This window comes from Aegilops tauschii, chromosome 2 (assembly GCF_002575655.3).
Source record: "Aegilops tauschii subsp. strangulata cultivar AL8/78 chromosome 2, Aet v6.0, whole genome shotgun sequence".
NCBI lineage: Eukaryota > Viridiplantae > Streptophyta > Magnoliopsida > Poales > Poaceae > Aegilops > Aegilops tauschii.
This window is the reverse complement of record NC_053036.3, coordinates 620,769,919-620,791,445: the sequence shown is the minus strand read 5'-3', so window position 1 is coordinate 620,791,445 and position 21,527 is coordinate 620,769,919. Positions and strand designations below refer to the sequence as shown.

At 51.7% G+C, this 21,527-nt stretch overlaps 1 protein-coding gene and 1 long non-coding RNA gene across 2 annotated transcripts; one reads left to right on the top strand and one right to left on the bottom strand.

Moving 5' to 3' along the window:
* Window positions 1-11,316: 11,316 nt before the first annotated feature.
* LOC109753553 (2-oxoglutarate-dependent dioxygenase 21, chloroplastic-like) lies at window positions 11,317-13,185 on the top strand. The gene is made up of 3 exons (XM_020312464.3): window positions 11,317-12,015; window positions 12,281-12,519; window positions 12,603-13,185. The coding sequence occupies exons 1-3, from the start codon at window positions 11,815-11,817 to the stop codon at window positions 13,183-13,185; spliced, it is 1,023 nt and encodes a 340-aa protein (XP_020168053.1). The 5' UTR covers window positions 11,317-11,814.
* On the bottom strand, window positions 13,109-15,028 carry LOC123497178 (uncharacterized). The gene is made up of 3 exons (XR_006670805.2): window positions 13,695-15,028; window positions 13,286-13,491; window positions 13,109-13,194 (listed from the first exon to the last, which is right to left on the bottom strand). It is a non-coding gene; the product is annotated as an uncharacterized lncRNA (long non-coding RNA).
* Between the last annotated feature and the right edge of the window lie 6,499 nt (window positions 15,029-21,527).

Below are 21,527 nucleotides of genomic sequence, written 5' to 3'. Positions count from 1 at the left end.
GGCGCCGCCCTCCAGTGTTGTCAACATGGTCAACAACCGAGAGGAATAAGGAGATGACTGTACATGGTGAGGATGACAGTAGGGACCCAGCAGCGCGCGCAGTAATTTTGTTTTTTCGGGACGGAGAAGGGTATCAACTGGGTTGTGCGGGACACGTGGCCCGTCTAGCCCAGGCTTTTATTTCATATGTTTAGCACATGACCAGCCCAGTTTGTTTTTTTCCTTTCTGAAAATGGCTAGCCAGCTATTTTGTTTTTTGCAGAATAACCAACGTAGGCCTACTTGCTTTTCTACGCCCTGCTGGGCCGGAAATCTTTCAAGACGAGGAGGGATGCATTTTGCCCAGAAAATGGGCTATAAGTAATAACAAATGGGCTATAAGTAATAATAAATGGGCTGTAAAATGAAAAAATACAGCAAACAGGCAATTAGTTCCAAAATACTGTTTTCTTTCGGATTTTGATATTTTAAATTTCATTGTTTTTGTGCGGGTAAAATTTCATTGAATTTAAATTAAGGTATATTTAGATTTAAAATTAATTTGAATCTGGCTAGAAATTTTGGGCTGTATGCTATTTGGGACAGATTTGGAGGCTGACTTGTGGGTCTACTAGGTTGACGTGTACTTTGGCTTTGTCAACTTAGTCCACAAACGATTCTAGCAGCAGCGACCGATGGATGTTAATCCGACGGCCATGCTGCTTCTTTAATATCTGATCTTCTTGCTCCAGCCGCCCAAACCAGCTCCGGTGGGACTGCCTGCTCCCGCCTCCCGTGGCCGGCTGTGCTGCCGCACAGGCCGCACCGCCCCACCCTACTTCATTGCTGGCCAGGCCATTCCTCTACTCACCCACACCTCCTGTTATTTTCCGGCGACGGCAGCCGGACCAGTAAACCCTCGTACTCCCCACCGCGTGGGCAACCATTGCCGAGTCTTCCCCGGCTCCGTGTCGTTCCCTTCCTAGGCCTCGCCGTCGTCCACTGCCATGGTGCTCTCAGCGCGGCCTGGTCAACGTGGTCAACGAACGACATCCATCGGCCGTGGACTGTACGCGCAAAATAATGATTCCTCCACCTGACAGCTGGAACCCACCGGAAGGGCCTCTGTATTTCGCGAAAAAAATGTTCCCCCCGTTGATATGTCGGACCCACCAGCTATATCTTTGCACGCAACGAAGTGCCTCCTTATTACGCACAAGAAAAATGAATACCCCCCTGCTACCTGGGACCCACCATAGTGGGAGGATGACTTGTGGGCCAACTAAGTTGACGGGGACGGAGGGCTTTGTCAACTTAGTCAATATGACCGATTCTAGCTCCACTGACCGTACGATGTCCATCCAACAGCCGTAGTGCTTCTTCAACCTCTGGTCTTCTTGCTCCAGCCGCCCAAAGCAGCGCCGATCGTGCCGCATGCTCCTGCCTCCCGTGGCCGGGTGTGCTGCCGCGGAGGCCTCACCGCCCCTACTATTCCCACCGCTGGCCAGGCCCTGCGGCGACGGCAGCCTCACACCGCAGCCGAACCAGTGAACCCTCGTACTCCTCTCCGCGCGGGCTTCCACTGCCGCGTCTTCCCCGGCTCCGCGTCGTCCCCTTCCTAGGCCTCGTCGTCGTCCACCGCCGTGGTGCTCTCGCCGCGGCCTGGTCAACGTGGTCAAGGAACGACTTCCATCGGACGTGGACTGTACGTGGAGAGGCTGACAGCTGGGTCCACGGCCGCAGCAAGGAAGTGCCTCCTTATTACGCGGAAAATAATGATTCCTCCACCTGACAGCTGGGACCCATCGGACGGGCCACTGTATTTCGCGGAAAAAACGTTTCCCCCTGACTGCTGGGACCAACCAGCTTCATCTTCGCACGCAAGGAAGTGCGTCCGGGCAAAAAACCGATTCGCCCCCTGACTGCTGGGACCCACCAGCTACACCTTCGCAGACAAGGAAGTGCGTCCGGGCAATAAAAAATGATTCGCCCCCTGACTGCTGGGACCCACCGGCTACATCTTCACACGCAAGGAAGTGTGTCCGGGCAAAAAAACAATTCGCCCCCCTGACTGCTGGGACCCACCAGCTACATCTTCGCAGGCAAGGAAGTGCCTGACAGTCGGGACCCACCTGGTCGAAGCGTACGTAGCGTTGTCATTCTGGTCGCGAACGTGTACGTACATACTGGTCGATGTAGAGGCGCGCACGTGTTGTAGTAGAGGCGCGCACGTGTCGTAGTAGAGGCGCGCACGTAGCATGTACACGTACGTACAGCGGCCAGGGTGCAAAAAAGAAATATGGCCACGTATGTGTACATACGGGCGGGGTCTCGAACGCCTACTCGTACATACGTACGGCCATGGCTCGTGTACATGGCTGGGTCGGAACAGAGGAACAGCGTCGTCGTCGTGTTCATGGGGAGGCAACGGAATGCGTCGTGTTCATGGGGAGGCAACGGAATGCGTCGTGTTTATGGGGAGGCAACGGAATGTGTCGTGTTCATCGGGAGGCAACGGAACGCGTGGGAGCCAACCGGCTGGGTCGGAACGGAATGCGTGGTCGTGTTCATCGGGAGGGCTTGGACGGAACAGGCGATGGAAACGAGGCCTGGCATACCGCAAAACGGAGGAAACGGACCTCCTACATTCGGAACGGGGTCCTGTTGATCGGGAGGGGTGTGGCGTACCGCAAAACGGAGGAAACAGACCTCCTACGGTCGAAACGGGGGTCCTGTTGATCGGGAGGGGTGTGGCGTACCGCAAAACGGACGAAACAGACCTCCTACGGTCGAAACGGGGGTCCTGTTGATCGGGAGGGGTGTGGCGTACCGCAAAACGGACGAAACGGACCTCCTACGGTCGAAACGGGGGTCCTGTTCATCGGGAGGGGTGTGGCGTACCGCAAAACGGGACTCCACGGGATACTGTTCATCTCCACCGTCGACCTCCTCCAGCCTCCACGGGCTACCGTCGACCTCCTCCAGCCTCCACGGGCTCCTGTTCATCCAGCCTCCACCGCGCGCTACTCCACCGGCTACTGTTCAACCACCCCTCCACGGGCACCCCTCCACCATCTACTGTTCATCCAGCCCTCCACATCACGGGGTCCTGTTCAACCACCCCTCCACGGGCACCCCTGCACCGTCTACTGTTCATCCAGCCCTCCACACCACGGGGTCCTGCTCATCCAGAGGCAACGCCACCGCTCACTGTTCATCCACCCCCCCCCCCCCCCCGCAACGCTCACTGTTCATCCAATCGATCGGCTTCAGTTAGCAGAAGTAGCGAAGGAATCGCTCGATCGGGTTCAGTTAACAGCCATTGATCGATTGCTTGGGTTCAGTAACGCGTAGCCTGGAGTGCAATCGCTCGGGTTCAGTTAGAGCCCAACGCCTCGCTCGGGTTCAGTTAGAGCCAACGCCTCGCACACATGCGCGTACGTGTACAAGAGAAACGCGCATCGCTCGGCCCCCGACCTCCCACCGTAACCGGGAACTCCCCGAAATTTTCCTCCCCCTCGCTTCTACCACGGTTTTTTCCGTCATGGACGGCCCAAAGAATGTCATGCAGCTGCGTCTCCGACCCGCGCAGGACGAAAAGCCCATTTTCTGTCATGATTTTTTTGTCATATAAGTAGGAGCCCACCACATCTATGATGATACCGGGTTTTGTCACAATTATCGTCATAGAAGTGTCATATGTATGATAGAAAAAAATTTCGTTCGGCCCAAAATGTCACGGATGTGTCTTTTTTTTTGTAGTGAAAGACTCAATCCGATAAGATAACTTCAAAGGGAAAACTCAATCCATTACAAGAGAGTAGAGGGGGAGAAGCAACATAAGATCCAACTATAATAGCAAAGCTCGCGATACATCAAGATCGTGCCAAATCAAGAACACGAGAGAGAGAGAGAGAGAGAGAGAGAGAGAGATCAAACACATAGCTACTGGTACATACCCTCAGCCCCGAGGGTGAACTACTCCCTCCTCGTCATGGAGAGCGCCGGGATGATGAAGATGGCCACCGGTGAGGGTTCCCCCCTCCGGCAGGGTGCCGGAACAGGGTCCCGATTGGTTTTTGGTGGCTACAGAGGCTTGCGGCAGCGGAACTCCCGATCTATTCTATTCCCCGAAGGTTTTAGGGTATATTGGTATATATAGGTGAAAGAAGTACGTCAGGGGAGCCACGAGGGGCCCACGAGGGTGGAGGGCGCGCCCAGGGGGTGGGCGCGCCCCCCTGCCTCGTGCCTCCCTCATTGCTTTCCTGACGTGCACTCCAAGTCTCCTGGGTTGCTTTCCTTCCAAAAATAACTTCTCCAGAAGGTTTCATTCCGTTTCGACTCCATTTGATATTCCTTTTCTTCGAAACACTGAAACAAGGGAAAAAACAGGAACTGGCACTGGGCTCTGGGTCAATAGGTTAGTCCCAAAAATAATATAAAAGTGCATAGTAAAGCCCATAAAACATCCAAGATGGATAATATAATAGCATGTATACTTCATAAATTATAGATACGTTGGAGACGTATCAACAACATACGTAGTTCCCTTTGTCCATCGGTATGTTACTTGCCGGAGATTCGATCGTCGGTATCTTCATACCTAGTTCAATCCCGTTACCGGCAATTCTCTTTACTCGTTCCGTAATACATCATCTTGCAACTAACTCCTTAGTCACTTTGCTTGCAAGGCTTCTTATGATGTGTACCGACAGGGCCCAGAGATACCTCTCCGATACTCAGAGTGATAAATCCTAATCTCAATCTATGCCAACTCAACAAACACCTTCGGAGATACCTGCAGAGTATCTTTATGATCACCCAGTTACGTTGTGACGTTTGATAGCACGCACGGTATTCCTCCGGCATTCGGGAGTTGTATAATCTCATAGTCGAAGGAATATGTATTTGACATTAAGAAAGCAATAGCAATAAACTGAACGATCAATATGCTAAGCTAACGGATGTGTCTTGTCCATCACATCATTCTCCTAATTATGTGATCCCGTTATCAAATGACAACACATGTCTATGGTTAGGAAACCTTAACCATCTTTGATCAACGAGCTAGTCTAGTAGAGGCTTACTAGGGACACGGTATTTGTTTATGTATTCACACATGCATTTAAGTTTCCGATCAATACATTTCTAGCATGAATAATAAACGTTTATCATGAATAAGGAAATATAAAATAGCAACTTTATTATTGCCTTTAGGGCATATTTCCTTCATTCCCACAGGTAGGTTAAACCCCCAGTTGTGGGAATTTTCTCCTATTCGAGGATCAAAGGAACAATCCCCTTGTTGTATCCACGGGTACGGAATCACCAATCCAGCAAAGCTTCACCTTCTAGAACAAAGAGCTTGAAGGAAATATGCCCTAGAGGCAATAATAAAGTTGTTATTTATATTTCCTTATATCATGATAAATGTTTATTATTCATGCTAGAATTGTATTAACCGGAAACTTAGCACATGTGTGAATACATAGACAAAACAGAGTGTCCCTAGTATGCCTCTAGTTGACTAGCTCGTTAATCAAAGATGGTTATGTTTCCTGACCATAGGCATGTGTTGTCATTTTATGAACGGGATCACATCATTAGAGAATGATGTGATGGACAAGACCCATCCATTAGCTTAGCATTATGATCATTGAGTTTTATTGATATTGCTTTCTTCATGACTTATACATGTTCCTCTGACTATGAGATTATGCAACTCCCGAATACCGGAGGAACACCTTCTGTGCTATCAAACGTCACAACGTAATTGGGTGATTATAAAGATGCTCTACAGGTGTCTCCGAAGGTTTTTGTTGGGTTGGCATAGATCAAGATTAGGATTTATCACTCCAAGTATCGGAGAGGTATCTCTGGGCCCTCTCGGTAATGCACATCACTATAAGCCTTGCAAGCAATGTGACTAATGAGTTAGTTGCGGGATGATGCATTACAGAACGAGTAAGGAGACTTGGTTGTAACGATATTGAACTAGGTATGATGATACCGACGATCGAACCTCGGGCAAGTAACATACTGATGACAAAGGGAACAACGTATGTTGTTATGCGGTTTGACTGATAAAGATCTTCGTAGAATATGTAGAAGACAATAAAAGCATCCAGGTTCTGCTATTGGTTATTGACCGGAGATATGTCTCGGTCATGTCTACATAGTTCTCGAACCCGTAGGGTCCGCACGCTTAACGTTCGATGACGATTTATATTATGAGTTTATGTGATTTGATGTACTGAAGGTTGTTCGGAGTACCGTAGGAGATCACGGACATGACGAGGAGTCTCGAAATGGTCGAGACGTAAAGATCGATATATTGGAAGGCTATATTCGGACATCGGAAAGGTTCTGAGTGGTTCGGGTATTTTTTAGAGTACCGGAGAGTTACAGGATTTCGCCCTGGAAGTATTGGGCCTTCATGGGCCTTAGTGGAAAGGAGAGAAGGGCCACAAGGGGAGGCCGCGCGCGCCCCCATGGGCTGGTCCGAATTGGACTAGGGAGGGGGCGGCGCCCCCCTCTTTCCTTCTACCTCTCCTACTCCTTCCCTCTCTCCCCTCTTGGGAAAGGAAGGGGACTCCAACTAGGATTGGGAATCCTAGTTGGACTCCCCCTATAGGCGCGCCCCTCCTAGGCTGGCCTCCTCTTCCCCCTCTCCTTTATATACATGGCCAGGGGCACCCCATAGACACACAAGTTGATTTCTTAGCCGTGTGCGGTGCCCCCCTCCACAGTTTTCCACCTCGGTCATATTGTCGTAGTGCTTAGGCGAAGCCCTGCGTCGGTAACTTCATCATCACCGTCACCACGCCATCGTGCTGACGAAACTCTCCCTCGGCCTTAGCTGGATCTAGAGTTCGAGGGACGTCACCGAGCTGAACGTGTGCAGATCGCGGAGGTGCCGTGCGTTCCGTACTTGATCGGTTGGATCGCGAAGACATTCGAGTACATCAACCGCGTTACTTAACTCTTCCGCTTTCGGTCTACGAGGGTACGTGGACACACTCTCCCCGCTCGTTGGTATGCTTCTCCGAGATAGATCTTGCGTAATCGTATGAAAATTTTGAAATACTACATTCCTCAACAGAGCTACCGGAAAATAGAGGTGGGGTGGAGCAGCTTGATGACGGAGATAAAATTTCTAGAGAGAGAGAGAGAGAGAGAGAAACCTTCAAGCATGAAGTTGTGTTTGGAGGGCTGCCCCTCCTCACGTATATATAGGCCTACGTGAGAGAGTTGGGCTTGGAGAGGAGCTCCCTTCCTTATGGTCGGCCGCACCAGGGAGGGGTGCGCCCCAAAACCCTGGCTCACACCCGCTTGCCTTGGCCCTCAAGGCACAAGGGTGCGCCCACAGTTTGGGCCCCCTTCTATCCATGTGGTTTCCCCTACTTGGGCCTGGCCAAGGGAGCAGCCCATGGCGCCTTTCTAGAATTTTTGGAAGGCTCTGGAACCTTCTCGGACCTTTAGTGACTTCTCCGTTTTTCTGAAACTTCTCTGGGTTCTCCAAAACTCTTTTGGTTTTCTCTGAAATTTTTCTAATCTTTCCAGAACTTTTTCGGTGTATTTGTCTCGTGCTCCTAACACTTCTAGTACTAAAAAAATCAATGATCTTTAAGCGCATCAACCCGCATGTTCGATAATGTGCAGACATGACCCGTAATATCCTTCTGGTCAATAATCCATAGCGGGATCTCGACATCCATATTGATTCCCAGACATACATGGATATATTTATAGAGTGAATCTTTTGTTCGCGTGCACAATTTCCTTTACTTCATGATACTTAACAAAACCCGAGACAAGACTTTCATCTATATTCTTCTAAAGCAATAACTTGATCACAATACCAAGTTATCCTCGTTCCCGGTTTTGTTCTCTTTTCTCATTTCTGCATTCTGGTATCCCCGTGATCATATTGTGTCTGGACAAGCAATGATGGATACCGTAATACCGAGAGGGGCCGGAGAGTATCTCTCCAACACCGGAAGAGCAAATCCCATTCTTAAACTATAGAGACCCTAGACATACTTTCCCAGTGTACCCGAAAGCTGCCGTTATAATCACCCCGTTATGGGTAACGTTTTGACAACCCCAAAGTATATCCTCCGGCATGAAATTACCTAATATTCTCATGGTCTAAGGACGTGATCACGTAGTATATCATTTGGTTGGGTTTGTTCAACACCGTTGTTCCGTTAACAATGTGCTCTCATTGTTGGCGGTGCCCTTATTATTCAACAATGCCCTATGACCAGGAAAACGGGGTCATGATGCAACACCTGAGCTAGCCTTAAAGGTGAGACTATGAACCTACTTTCTATTTATTTTCCCGTACATGCATATGAGTTTTTCCTCTCAATCCTATATTCAAGAACCATAGCAATCCTAGAACAAAAATATAAAGATGGAAATAAATATTATTGCCTTTAGAGCATGTATCCAACTGGCGGTGTCTCGAAAGTGGCTCTCAGCGGGTTACGGTGGGGGTTGGTGGATCGTGTAGGGCGCCGTAGGTGGTCGTGGCCGACGCTATCAAGGCAGCCAGGCAGACGGGGTTGCCGGTTGCCTGCTTGGTTTTCTGTTGAGATCTGGAGAGGCCAAATCTGACCGGGGGAGGGGGGGCTGGATATCGCTCCCTTCGAAAGTGTTACTGACATGTGGCTGGCGGCGCTAGCTTTGGCCCCGGTGCAGGGGCGAGGCGTTCACACCTTCCCGAGACGGGAATTTCCCCGCACGTGGTGTGTGTGTTCGTCACGCAGTCATGGCAGTGGTGCTGCCCGGCTTAGGGCCACTTTTGCCTTGCCTTGTGGTGGGATCTTGGAGGATGATGTGGGTGGCGTCCGCGCGTTATTTCATCAATGAGAGGCTCAAAGGTGGATGCCGAGGCAGCGGCCTCGAATAGCGGACTACCCAATCAGCTCTCTATCAAGCTCTGTGGTGGCAGTGGCGGCGACGCCTCTTAGAGCATCTCCAGCCGCGCCCCCAACAAGGCCCCCCAGGCGATTTTTCGGCCGCCGGCACCGAAAAATCGGCCCAGTCGCGCCCCAAGGGCCCATTTTCGCCGGCTCGGGCCAAAATTGGCGCCGGCGGACCCAGCCCGAACCCGGCGCACTGGGGGGCGCTCGGGGGCGCCGGGCGAATCGTTTTTGGCGCGAAAGAGCCGCGGGCCCTCCTTGCCAGCGACTCGTCTCTCTTCTTGCCGCTTCGCCGTCCTCATCGCCTCGTTTCCCGTGGCGAATCAATGCCAAAGCTGCCGCGCGCTGCCGCGCCGGTCAGCCTCCTCCATTGATGCCTCACGAGCGGCGCAGTGAAGGCCGGACGACGCGCGTCCCTCACCCGCCATGCGTACACGGCCGCACGCTGGAGGCCGTCCTCGAGTACATCGAGGGCGGCAACACGCCGAGGCTGGAGTACACCACTCCCCCGTCCTTCTATCGCCGGCGTGGGAGCTCGTGGACGCCGAGGCGCATGGACCCGGGGGCGTCCTCCTCCACGTCCGGCCGCTCGTCCGGCTCTCCCTGCCTCCGCCCCGTCAAGCCGGAGCCCTAGGACACGTCTGTCAGCGCGCGCACCCGCAGCTCCGGCGTCCGCATCGACGACTCCACCCCCGCCTCTGGCCACCTCGTCCTCGTGAGGCCCAAGCCGGAGCCCGGCCTCCCCGCGGAGTACGAGGAGATAGCCCGGCGCGGCTTCTCCGATGGGGACTCCCTGCAGTGGGCGCGGGACGACTACCTCCGCGACGAGATGGTCCGGCAGCGCCGGGCCCTGGAGGAGATAGCCGCCCGCAAGCGTGGGCGCGAGGACGAGCACGGCGTGGTGATCCTCGACAGCGACGAGGACGAGGACGCCCCCGGACCATCCAACCCGCCGCGCCAACCTGGGGAGGGTTGTAGCAGGGACGGCGTCCGCGGAGGAGGCGACGACGACGGCGGCGGCGACTACACGCGGTTCTACAGCCTCCTCGGCATGTAGAGCTGCAAGGGGTGGCGGGCGGCGAGGAGCGGCGAGGGAGACGGCGGCGTAGTAGCGTTTTTTTCTTTTTTGTAAAATATTTTAAATATGTATGAACTCGCCGAAGTTTGGTTGAATTCGCGCCATGTTTGTGCCGGAATTTAATTTTCAAAAAAAACGTGGGCGCCGCGACTGGGGGGCATCACGCCCCAGCACGCGGTTTGCACCGGTGCGCCCCCAGAGGGCGACTTTTAGCGCCTCCTGGGGTGCCAACGGCTGGAGATGCTCTTAGTCATGTGGGCGGCAAGAGGTTTAGCGACAGGTCGCTCTGGCTTGCTCTCTTCCGACGAAAGTGATGGCACCTATATTTTGTTTGTGTGGATTGAACTTTGTCGCGGAGGTGACGTAGTTGTCTCTTGGCAGTTTGGGTGAGGTTCCGAGCGAAAACTTCATGCCCTGGCACCGACGGTGACACCGCTTGCGGGTGCAACATTCATCTTGAGGACGTCGTTGAGGTCCTTCTCCCAATAGCATGCAGGGCTTTGGGTGAAAACCCTTGCCTGTTCGGACTTGACAGCGGCGATGCTTTGAGTCATTAACCTCCTCGGGTGTTGCCGTGCAGCCTAGGCGTCATCTGTCGGTTCGAGACCACCCTTTGTTTTTTTTCAATTATCTTTGACCCGTTTTATTTGAGAGTTTTTTCATCATATTGTATCATTTGGAACTTTGGCAGTGCATATGACTATTGCTTTATAGATAAAGCAGGCCGGATTTTTTTGAGAGTGGTGAGTAGTGGATTGATGCTTCTTTATCAATGATGCCTACATGCTTATTGTACCAAACTCTGGAGGCTATCCATTACCATTTTCTTTATCAATGATGAAATAATCAATTTTTTTCCTGCCACATAAGATAACAACTAGCATGTGGAAAAGCAGCAGGCGGGGTATCCCGAAACAGAAATCGCTGCTTCGTCAGCTCGCCGCGTGCCAAAACGGGAAATCCCTCGTGCACCGAGGAAAAAAATTAAAAAATTATATGAGACCAGGTCTCACGGTTAGCAGGTGAGACCCGCCCTCATGGATGACACGTGACGTTCACAAATTACAAAGCATCTAATCTCTCCCTCCCTGATTTCAGGTGGGGATGGGGTAGATGCTTTGTGATTTGTGAATGCCACATGTCATCCATCAAGATGGGTCTCACCTGCTAACCCATAAGACCTGGTCTCATAGAATTATTTTCCGTGCACCGATAGCCCCTCCCTCCCTCCCTCTTGCCACGCCCTGCCGCCGGTTGAGCTCCTCCCCACCCCACCCCCCCCCCCCCCCCCCCCCCCCCCCCCCGGCCGCGAGAAAACAAGCATTATCCAACGGACCCGGCGCCAACTTGGGCAGAGCAAAACAGAATCACGAGCCTACTTGGTCACTCCCACACACCGAAACCACAGCTGGCCCCGGAAAGGGGCCGGCCGGGCGACCATCACCTGGACGCACATACATCGCGGCGTACGTAGTACATGCCCAACTGGGGCGGCTGCTCCTGGACCGGAACCGCGCGTCGTCCGGCGAGCGGGAAAAGAAGTCCAAGCGGTTTTCCGCTGGCAATCAAAAGATCTACGTGCAGGGGATCTGGTATTCCTTGCTTGCCCGGTGGTATCGCGCGGCTACCTCCCATGCCTCTTGTGTGCTGCCGATCGCTGATTGCTTCCTGCTTCTTCGTCCTCCGCTCGCCGAGATTCTGCCCTATAAATCCCACTAGCGCTCGGAATCCAGATGGAAAGCACGCACCGGAAGCATCTTAGAAGAAGAAGAGCCAGCAACAAGGAACGATATCCGTCTGTGTTGGACGCGCCAAGACGATCGAGGCATGCCTGCTGCCGTCTCTGGGTGCCTCTTGGCGAGGAGCATGGCGAGCCACCACAAACACCAGCAGCGGGGAGCGGCGGCGACGGCGCCGGGGGCACTGCCGGTGATCAACATTGGCCGGCTCGGCGACAAGGACCCCGCCGCGCGGGCGCTCGTGGTCCAGGACATCGCCCGGGCGTGCCGCGACCGGGGGTGCTTCCAGGTTCGTGTCGTCATAGTTTCTCTGCTTCTGCTTGCTACTCCTCCTGCTCTGCGTCCTCTGGTCCTCAGGCGAACGACACCTCCGCTGCACTGTCAGTTCAGAAAAGGATAGGGTTACAAGTTACACGTGCTGACGTGGACGCACCACATGCCCCATTTTTATACTGACAGTGACCTGGCACTAAGTTAACTGTATCCAAAACAAGCGACAGTCAAACCATGCATATATATACAGACTAAGTTAACTGACACGTACGTACCTGAAGGTGGTAAACCACGGCGTCAGCAAGTCGGCCATGGACGACGCCCTGGAGGCCGCCTCGGAGTTCTTCGACATGCCCGCGGAGCGCAAGGCGGCGTTCGCCTGCGCCGACATCCGCAGCCCGGTCCGGTACGACACCAGCTCCAAGGACGGCATCAGCAAGGCCAGGTCTTTCCTCAAGCACTACGCCAATCCCCTCGACCACTGGGTCGACTCCTGGCCAACCCAACCGGCAACATACAGGTAAGTACTTGGACATCAACTTTTACAAGATCGACCGATGAATCATCCCAGCAGCTTTTGACCGAACAAATGCTGATCGGCAGGAAGAAGATGGGGACGTATGCCGTGGAAATACAGAGGCTGTCAATACAGCTCATGGGGGCCATCGTGCAGGGGCTGGGGCTATGCCCAATGCACCTGCAGGAGAAGCTCGGGGCAGGGCTGCAGTTCATGGCGCTCAACAACTACCCGCAGGGGTCGTCGCGGGCGGGCGACACGGTCGGGCTGGCGCCGCACTCCGACATCGGCTTCATCACCATCCTGCTGCAGAGCTCGCCGGGGCTGGAGGTGACGCACCACGACGACGGCGGCGTCTGGACGCCCGTCCCGGCCATCCCGGGGGCGCTCCACGTCCACCTCGGCGACCACCTGGAGGTGCTGAGCAACGGGCGGCTCAGGTCCCTCCTGCACCGGGCCATCCTCAACACCGACGAGGAGAGGATCTCCATCGCCAGCATCCACGGCGCGGCCATAGACGAGAAGGTCGGGTGCGCCGAGGAGCTCGTCGACGAGCGCCACCCGAGGATGTACAGGGAGAGCAGCTTCCATGACTTCCTCGACTTCCTGCCCACCAACGTCAAGGCGTACCGGAGGTTCGTCGAGACCCTCAAGATCGACAGCGCTTAATTCCTTCTGCTGCATTAAGACACACTTAGCTGAATGAGACACTGCACATAAGTGTCCATTTAGTTGTGTAGTCTTACTGCCAGCTGAAGAACAAAATTACGGTTTAATTATGCCTCCATTATCAAGTATCTCAGTACGAATAAGGGAGTATGGTATCAGCAGAGCTGGATAGGCGTGTGATTAGCAGGGTGCCTTTTTTTTCACTCCATTTCTTTCTTTGGGGAAATGCAGTATGTCTGCATGTCTCTTCCATCAAAAGGAGGATCAAAGGAACCTTGCCAAGTTCTTCCGGTTCTTTGGTAGTACCTACATACACCATGTGTTGATCAGTGCAGTCCTATATGTGTATCAGTTGATTTCACCTATAGAAATTTACTTTCTCATGGGATATATTGCGCACGATATATTAAATACAATTTACTGTTTACCATTTGCTTGGTTTTCTTTATCTGTGCCCAAACTCAAAATCTAAGAGAAACTGATAAAGATAAGTGGTGTGTTCTGAATACCTATTTCTTGTGCTTCACATCGAAATTTATCATGTCCTTCAATGAAATTGTTCGTGCAAGGTGGTTCCAAAACATCTGGAAAAAAACATTTGAACAACTAGTGTACATCTTTTGTAACATAAATTAAGTAGTACTCCCTCCGTCCCAAATAATTATCGGGAGTAGTAAAAGTTATTGCTTTCAAGAACCCTGGAAGGGTTATCAGGAAAAAAAACTGAAAGGGTTATCTGAAAAAAAAAGGAACCCTGAAAGGGCATGACTAAAAGATTTCTCACACATAAATTGTTAACTATTTGAAAGAAGTACAAGAAGAAAACGCTTAAGTAGACTGACAAGAAAATCAGGTGTTCCCCAAAACAAGAAACCCAGTAAACAATGCGAAAATATCCATGGCGGCTGCTCAATGTTATCAACTCCACATGAGACAAGTTTGCTGGTTGCGTGCTGCTGGAGCTGAGATGTCGTGCTGTTGGCCGACCAAGAGAAAATATGAAAACTATAGATGAAAAAAGGGCCATCTTTCATGGAGCCTAATTCAGTTAAATTCCTTTCTTTAGAAAGGAGGCTTAAGAAGAGCAAAAAAAAAGGAGGCTTAAGAAGAGCAAAAAAAAAGGAGGCTTAAAGAAGAGCCTGCCTTTGATTAACGAGCAATCAACCAGACTGGGATTACAAAGACCAGAAGAAAAAAACAGAAGGAAATAAAATGAAAATGGATGATGCAAAGTGCTGCCCACACAGCTTACAAACACCACCAACAACAGGCAAACAGCAGAGACTAGCAGATAAAAAACGGGACCCGGTTTTCTTCTTTGTTTAGAAAGAAAAAAAAAGGCTTTTTGTACGTGGTGTGAGTGTGACTGTCGCCCTCTGGAAACTGCTTGTTAACGTACGACTAAATGACATCCATCCAAAAGAAAGAAAGAAAGAAAAAGGCAATCACATCGAGCGAGCCCAGATCGATCGAACCCCACGAGCGACTGCAGCGCCGGGTCGGATGAACGAAGAAGACGAGCGAGCGAGCCAAGGCAGTGAGCGACGAGATCGATCGCGAGAACAAGGCATTGCAGTGAGGATTTGGAGCCAAGTTAGGCAGGACAGGGGGCTGACCTTTGCTCCTTCCGTTGGCCGGCCGGCCGGGCTTGGTCGCCCGCCGATCAGTCCTGCCAGCAGCATGCCGTCGATCCTTCTGCTGTCCTCTGCTCTGGCCTCGCCGCTCCAGCTTCCTCGAGTCCTCTTTTATACTAGGCGCGGCTCGTCTTCTCCGGCGCCCGCAAAGGCAAAGGTAGGAGGCTGGAATTTGGGAGGTTCACGGCGACGTGTCGCGCCGCGACGGCGGGAACGTGTGGCCACCGCGCGCGCTCGTCTAGGCCGGCGCTTTTCGTCGCGCCCACACAAACGAGATATTTTCTCGCCAACTTGAACACGTTTTCTCACGGAGGGATCTATTACGGGGTCACAGACTAGCTTTTTTATTTTTAAGACAATTCACGAAGGGTCTGTTTAGGACACATCTAGATGTGACATAATTATGTCACATTTAAGCTGATGTTCATTCTGTTTGTAGTCTATTTTTTCTTTGTCCTAGTTTTTTTGTTTCTTATTGTTGCATTATAAATTTGTAGGAGCTTAGATGTGATATTTTTTTAAAAAACATCTAGATGTGAATTAGACAAACTGATTCACGAAAATTTTATTAATCCGTCAACAAAGTTACAGGGACGAAAGAAAGGTTTCCGGGGTGGCCTAACCAGACATGGCGGCTGCCCCCTAACTTTAAAGCATGCTTCGCTACATTGTGAGCCTCGACATTCAAGTTCCTAAACTCATGAAAAAAAATACAAGAAGTAAAACTACGAGAATGTTTTAGGATTTCATGAATAATTGCACCATATCTCCCTCCGCTTTGCTGCTTGATGTCGTCAATCACGATCTTGCAGTCAAATGCCACCTGAATAGACCGGAGCTGTAGAACGTCTGCCAATGCCAATGATTCTCTAATCGCAAGTGCTTCAAGAGTGGTGGGATCCGTGGTGAATTTGAAGCCAAAGGTAGAGGCACCCAAGAAAGATCCTCCGCTGTCCCTGGCAATGGCTGCCATGGCTTCCACACCCAATCTTCCGGCCACGGCAGCATCCACGTTAATCTTCACCATATTGGACGGGGGGCAATCCAATGAAAAGGACGCGATACTCTGGTGCTACCTCCCGTCGGCGTTGGCTTTCTTAGAGTGTGTATATCTACCAAATATGACTGTATGAATCATAGTTTTAAATAGCCGGCTATAGCTCCGCTCTAGTCCGCTATAGCCTTTTCAGCAGGGTGCCGCTAAATGGTCGCCTTCATAAATAGCCCGCTATAGTCCGCTATAGCTGATTAAAAGGCCCGCCGCTATTTTTGATAGCCTGCTATTTAAAACATTGGTATGAATAGATGGGTGGACAAAGGGCTCTGGTGGATGTCTTCATACACGACTTTCCTCTTCGCACCCCAAATAGCCCAAAGTGTGACTGCCATATGCATGAACATGTCCGTTGTCAGAGCTTCATTCATAGCAAACAACCACTCCCGGGGATTACCGCTAGTATGCTGGCTCATCTCCTGGACTAGATCTCCGTCCGCTAGAGACCATATGCAGCGAGCCATTGTGCAGTCAAGCATTGTGTGTCGCCAGGAATCAGGAGCTCCACATATCTTGCACGCTGCTGAATCAGCCATATGCCGGTGTTCGAGCACATCCGCGGTGGGTATTGAGCTTCTCGCAAGCCTCCAGAGGAAGAGCTTCATCTTGGGTGGAACTTCTGCCTTCCACGGCGTTCACGGACTAGCTGGCGTGGGCGATTGGGATTGGGGACAAGGGGAGGATGGGCCCCACCCCCACTGAAAAACAGGGGGGCTGAGAGATTAGTTAGAAGGAAATTAAGTAAAAGCCCGTAATGGGTCCGTGTGTGTAGGATTATTGGTTTGATATTGGTCGTCTTCCTCCACGAGCCGTGTCTCAAACACACACATGGGCACGGAAGGATCCTCAGAAACCGCTTATCCAAACAAACCTGGTTTTTGCAACACAATTACTCCATATGGATGCAACTCCGACCGCTTATGGATGCAGTTTGCTGGGTTGATCAATTCGGACATGCGACAGTTAGTCTGAAAGATCTGGCCATTTTTTTCATGGCTCATTTTGCAAGATACGGCGGATAGATTGCTTCACAGAGGTTGGCCAAACTGTATTATTTTGCCAACTATGCAAAAGGGAACCAGAAACCACTGCCCACCTCATCTTCAAATGTCATTACACTATCTGAATTTGGAACATGGTCTATGATTGGCTAGGAATCCAACCGGCGACTCCGGCATGGAGCAATCTCCAATCATTCAAGCAATGGGTGGTGCTCAAACGATGGAATGCTAAGAAACTCCAGGAAGGCGTCGCCTCTCCACAGTGTTCCGTTCCAAAGCTTCCCTTCCTTCCAAAGTGGATGCGACGATTAAGCATGAGGCGAAGACCTCGGTTGTCGTCAGGGCTAGATTTTGGGCAACTTAATTCCGGAAGAGTGATCCCCATGTTTCGGACCTACGTGGTCATGTAACCTTTAAAACATTGTCTTACCCCTCTTAATTAATGAGATGAGGCAAAGCTTTTGTCTATGTTTCTTTCTCTAAAACCACTATAAATTAGCCTCTGCTCATATGTATGTTTTCATTCAGGAATATATATGTTTCTATGCTACTCCCTCTGTAAACTAATGTAAAACTGTTTAGATCACTTCTAAACATCTTATATTAATTTACAGAGGGAGTATGTAAATAAAAAAAATAGACAAGTATGCCAACCTATAATAATGATATATAATAATGATAATGGAGCATTGCTATACACACGACGATCGTCCAAGGCTCCTAGCAACACAAGAAAAATGTCAGTGGCAAGAGAACCAATTTGTGGTTACAGGTTATAGTTGGGAGGAATAGAAGAGCGGCGGTACTCTCAGCCCATCAAGAATCAAACTTTGATTTAATGTTTTTGGTGTGTTATAAAAGGTGCAAATATTCTATTAGTGGAAGGTGACGTTTTTGTCGATAGCAAGGCGCCTATAGTGACTTCGTTAGTCTCAAGACTCGCTGCTCAGTCTCTCAGAGGTGTGTAGAGTGTGCGTACATTTGTCATAGAGATTAGTGCTTGTATGTGTTTGTGAGCGCCTGCATCTAACTGTGTTTTTCAGAAGAAAAAATATTAGACACAAGGCAATATTGATAATCCTTTAATACATTATGCTCCCTAATTTTGAATGGCTCACAGCCAATTGAGGGTAACAATTTTGGAATTATAGGATTGATGATGAGCTGCTAGAGATGCCCTTAGCTAGCTAGTGCTCTTTTGGTAACTGACAAGAAAGCCCACACTGATCGGTCTCGACAAGTGGAGTCTGTATCCCGCGATTTCCACGGTTGGCATGCTATTTTCGGGCATGTTGGGTCGATGACAGTCAAGTCTCATCTTGATCATGGAGGGCTAATAATACTGCAAGTCTCAACTTAAGCGATATGACCGTCCATTTCTCGCTACTTGAACGCTGTAGCATACATATATGAAGTAGAGTACTGCTTTGGCAGTGTTGCTCTATCCATGACTAACACACATAGACAAAAACGTCCGGATCAGAAAGAAAAATACTCCCTACTAACGAGTGGCTCACAGCAACGGCACTGTGGTGGTGGTAGTAGTAGTAGACGACTAGTACAACTAGTAGTGTTACTAGTAAGAGTAATACAGTGCTGATACGATGCGTTGGGTGGATCTGCCGACAGGAGTGGAGAAGCCGGAAAAGGTTAATTTTGGCGCGATTCGGCATCGAAAGTCTGGAACCCACGCGCGGCTGAGGTGAGGCCCCCCTGCCCAGCAGCGGCAGGTTCATCCATCGGCCGAGCTGTGTCCTCAAAACTGGGAGTGAAGGGAAGACATGAGAAGAGAACATGGTGGGTTGGTGATCCAGTTGCAAGCCAACAGGCAACACATTTCACCTGCTGGCTGGCCGTGCTGCTTTTCAATTCCTGCTAGGCGTGAGTAACGGGTGGCTGATCGTGCTCGTGGGAGTCCTGAATCATGGGGTATAAGGCCAACTCCAACGCCGCGACCTATTTCGTCCGTCCACGTCTGTTTGGATCCGCGCGGCAGCAGCAACTGCCCGTCCTCTTGAAGGATGAGGTGATGGACGCCGAGTACGAGGAGCAGTTGGAGCTCTCCACGACCACGGACCAAGCGGCACCACCAAAGCTGCTTCTCCACGCCGTCAAGCCGGAACCTCATTCGCCACCTCACCGACTAGTGAAGGCAGAGCCTCCTCCCCCTCCGTGCTTTCCCTCGCGTAACCGCGGCGCCCAAATCGCAAACCGCGTGAAGGACGAGCCGTAGTCGTCACCGCCACGCCTCATCAAGGAGGAGCGGCAGTCGCCACCGCCTAGCCTAGCCACACCGGTGGCGTCCCACCCACCTTGTGTGATCGCCGCATAGGCATGCGGGCAAATACTCCACTACCTCGGCGGCGGTCATGGAGGCAGTAGTGGTGACAATTCGTCCTCCCGAAGCGTGTTAACGGTCCAGGAGTTCGCGGGCAGGGAGTGGCGACGGGAGGACAAGCGCAACGCCGCGCGCCGGCGGAGTTCACAGACTCCGACGTCCTGCCGCCACAAATCTTCAATGACTCGGGGCTCTCAATGGTTTGGGTCCTCGACTGGTTGAAGACCACAACGGAGATGAGCAAGCGTCGTCTCCGTCGCCTCGATGAGGAAATGGTGAAGCAAGCCGAGGAGTGGTCTCTTCGCGAGACCGTCATCGTCTCCGGCAAGTCCCGCCGCCCGTCTCCCCCCCCCCCCCTGCCGCCCACGTCCGTGATGGTCGTGGCCGCACTGCGCACGACGCAGGAGCAAGCGGAGAAGATCATCCGTGAGCATTAGGCGAGGGTCGGGAGGCCCTACCGTGACCCCGCACCCTTCCGCCGCTCGAAGCCCGACTCCGATGGGGAGTAAGGTGCCGCAACCAGCCCGACATGGTGTACGAAGCCACCATAAAGTATAGGAGTATACAGTAGTTTACATTTACTTTTTCTTTTTAGTTTTAGTTCACGTCCAGTTTTATATGTGAAAACTATCTAATTTTGAATAAAAATCGTCTAGTTTGTCTAAATTTGCATCAACTCTGTTTCTTTCTGTTAAATAACGTTCAAAATGTAGCCGGCATTTGTGGTTAGCTTTGAATGGACGCCTCGCGTGTTAATGTCCGGACACCGGTCCGGACAAGTCCGCGGACAGATGCAATGTCCATTTTAGGGGGTTCGTGTTGGAGATGCTCTAAGCCTTTTATCTATAGTATTCATTGTTTTTGACCAGTTCTGCCTTTTTGTTTTATGTTTTCACCTGGGTTTTCCGGCGCCCTTTGCCGATAGAAGGACAACTCCGACGATTTTGATATTTGGTTTGCTCAACTAAAAATTAAAAGTACTTTTTTTTGCATGGTAAAAAATTAAAAGTACATAACTAATCTAGAAAGGACGGTGATCTCGTATGTCTGGACAGACTGGCCAGCAGCACCTCCGTCGCAATCGGTGGCATCATCTACATCAAAATCGTCGGAGTGGTCCTTCCGGCGGCGAAGGTTTACATGAATTTCGTTGTGTTTACATGAATTATATTCCAATTTGTTTGTATTGCGGGCGATGGTTTGAATTATACATAAAAATATCGATATTCGACCGTTAACTAAAAACTAGAAAAAAAATCCTACAACTTGTACCGGACGACCATACCGTTGTCAGAGCAACTCCAACGGGGCGACCCAAACGGACGCGCGCTTTGTCCGCTTTTCGTCCGTTTGGGTCGGCCAAGTGGACGTGCGCGTCCGCATTTTAAAATGAGTCGGCTTGACCGCCCAACAGGGAGGCCGACCCAAATGTGCCGGTGTGGAAAAAAATTAACAAGTTGCACGAAATAAACAAAATTAAACATAAAGTGGCCGGTCAAACGCCGGCCAAAGTCCACCTAAATCTAATAAACATTAAATAAAACATTAAAAAAAAGTCTGCGCCCGCATGCTGCCGCCCCGCACGCTGCCCTAGACGTCGTCGGCCTTGCCCTTGCCCTTGCCGTCGACGCCGCCGTCGTCGATGAGGTCGATGAAGACCGGAGCAGGGCCTGCCCACGCGAACACCGCCTGGTACGCTGCCAGGGCAGCCTCCTCCGGCGTCTGCTGGGGCGGCGGCATTGCGGCCAGCCGCGCGCGCTCCTCCTCCTCCTCCTCGAGCCGGAGAGCCTCCGCGTCATGTTGGAGCATGGCCTCGTAGCGCATCTGCGCCTTGCCATCGGCCTGCTCTTGGCGGAGCCAGTGCTCCTTCTAGCGCTCGAGGTGGGCCGCCTCCTACTCCGGCGTCGCGGCGAAGTGGACGGGAGGCGCGCTCACCCACTCGCGGTACTGGCCCGTCCACGAGTAGGCCTCCTCCGGCCAAGTGGGTGGAGGCGGGGAGCGCTTACGCGTCGGCTCCGGCTCCAGCTTGGCCTGGACGGGTGGCGACGGTGGCGGTGGCGGCACGAAGAGCGGGGTGTGGACGGAGTCCCCCGTCGCCGATAGGGCAAGGGCTTGCTCCAGCCCATCCTCATAGCGCATCTGGCGGTAGGCTTGCACGTCCTACCGCCTTCCCCTCTGGCGGTAGGTCCTTTGACGGCGACTGACGGCCGTTGGGCAGCTGCTGACGTGGAAAAGGGCCTACCGCCATCGGGTACGGCGGTAGGTTACTGAAGCCTACCGCCAGACCCTCTGGTGGTAGGGTCATGTGTGCTGGA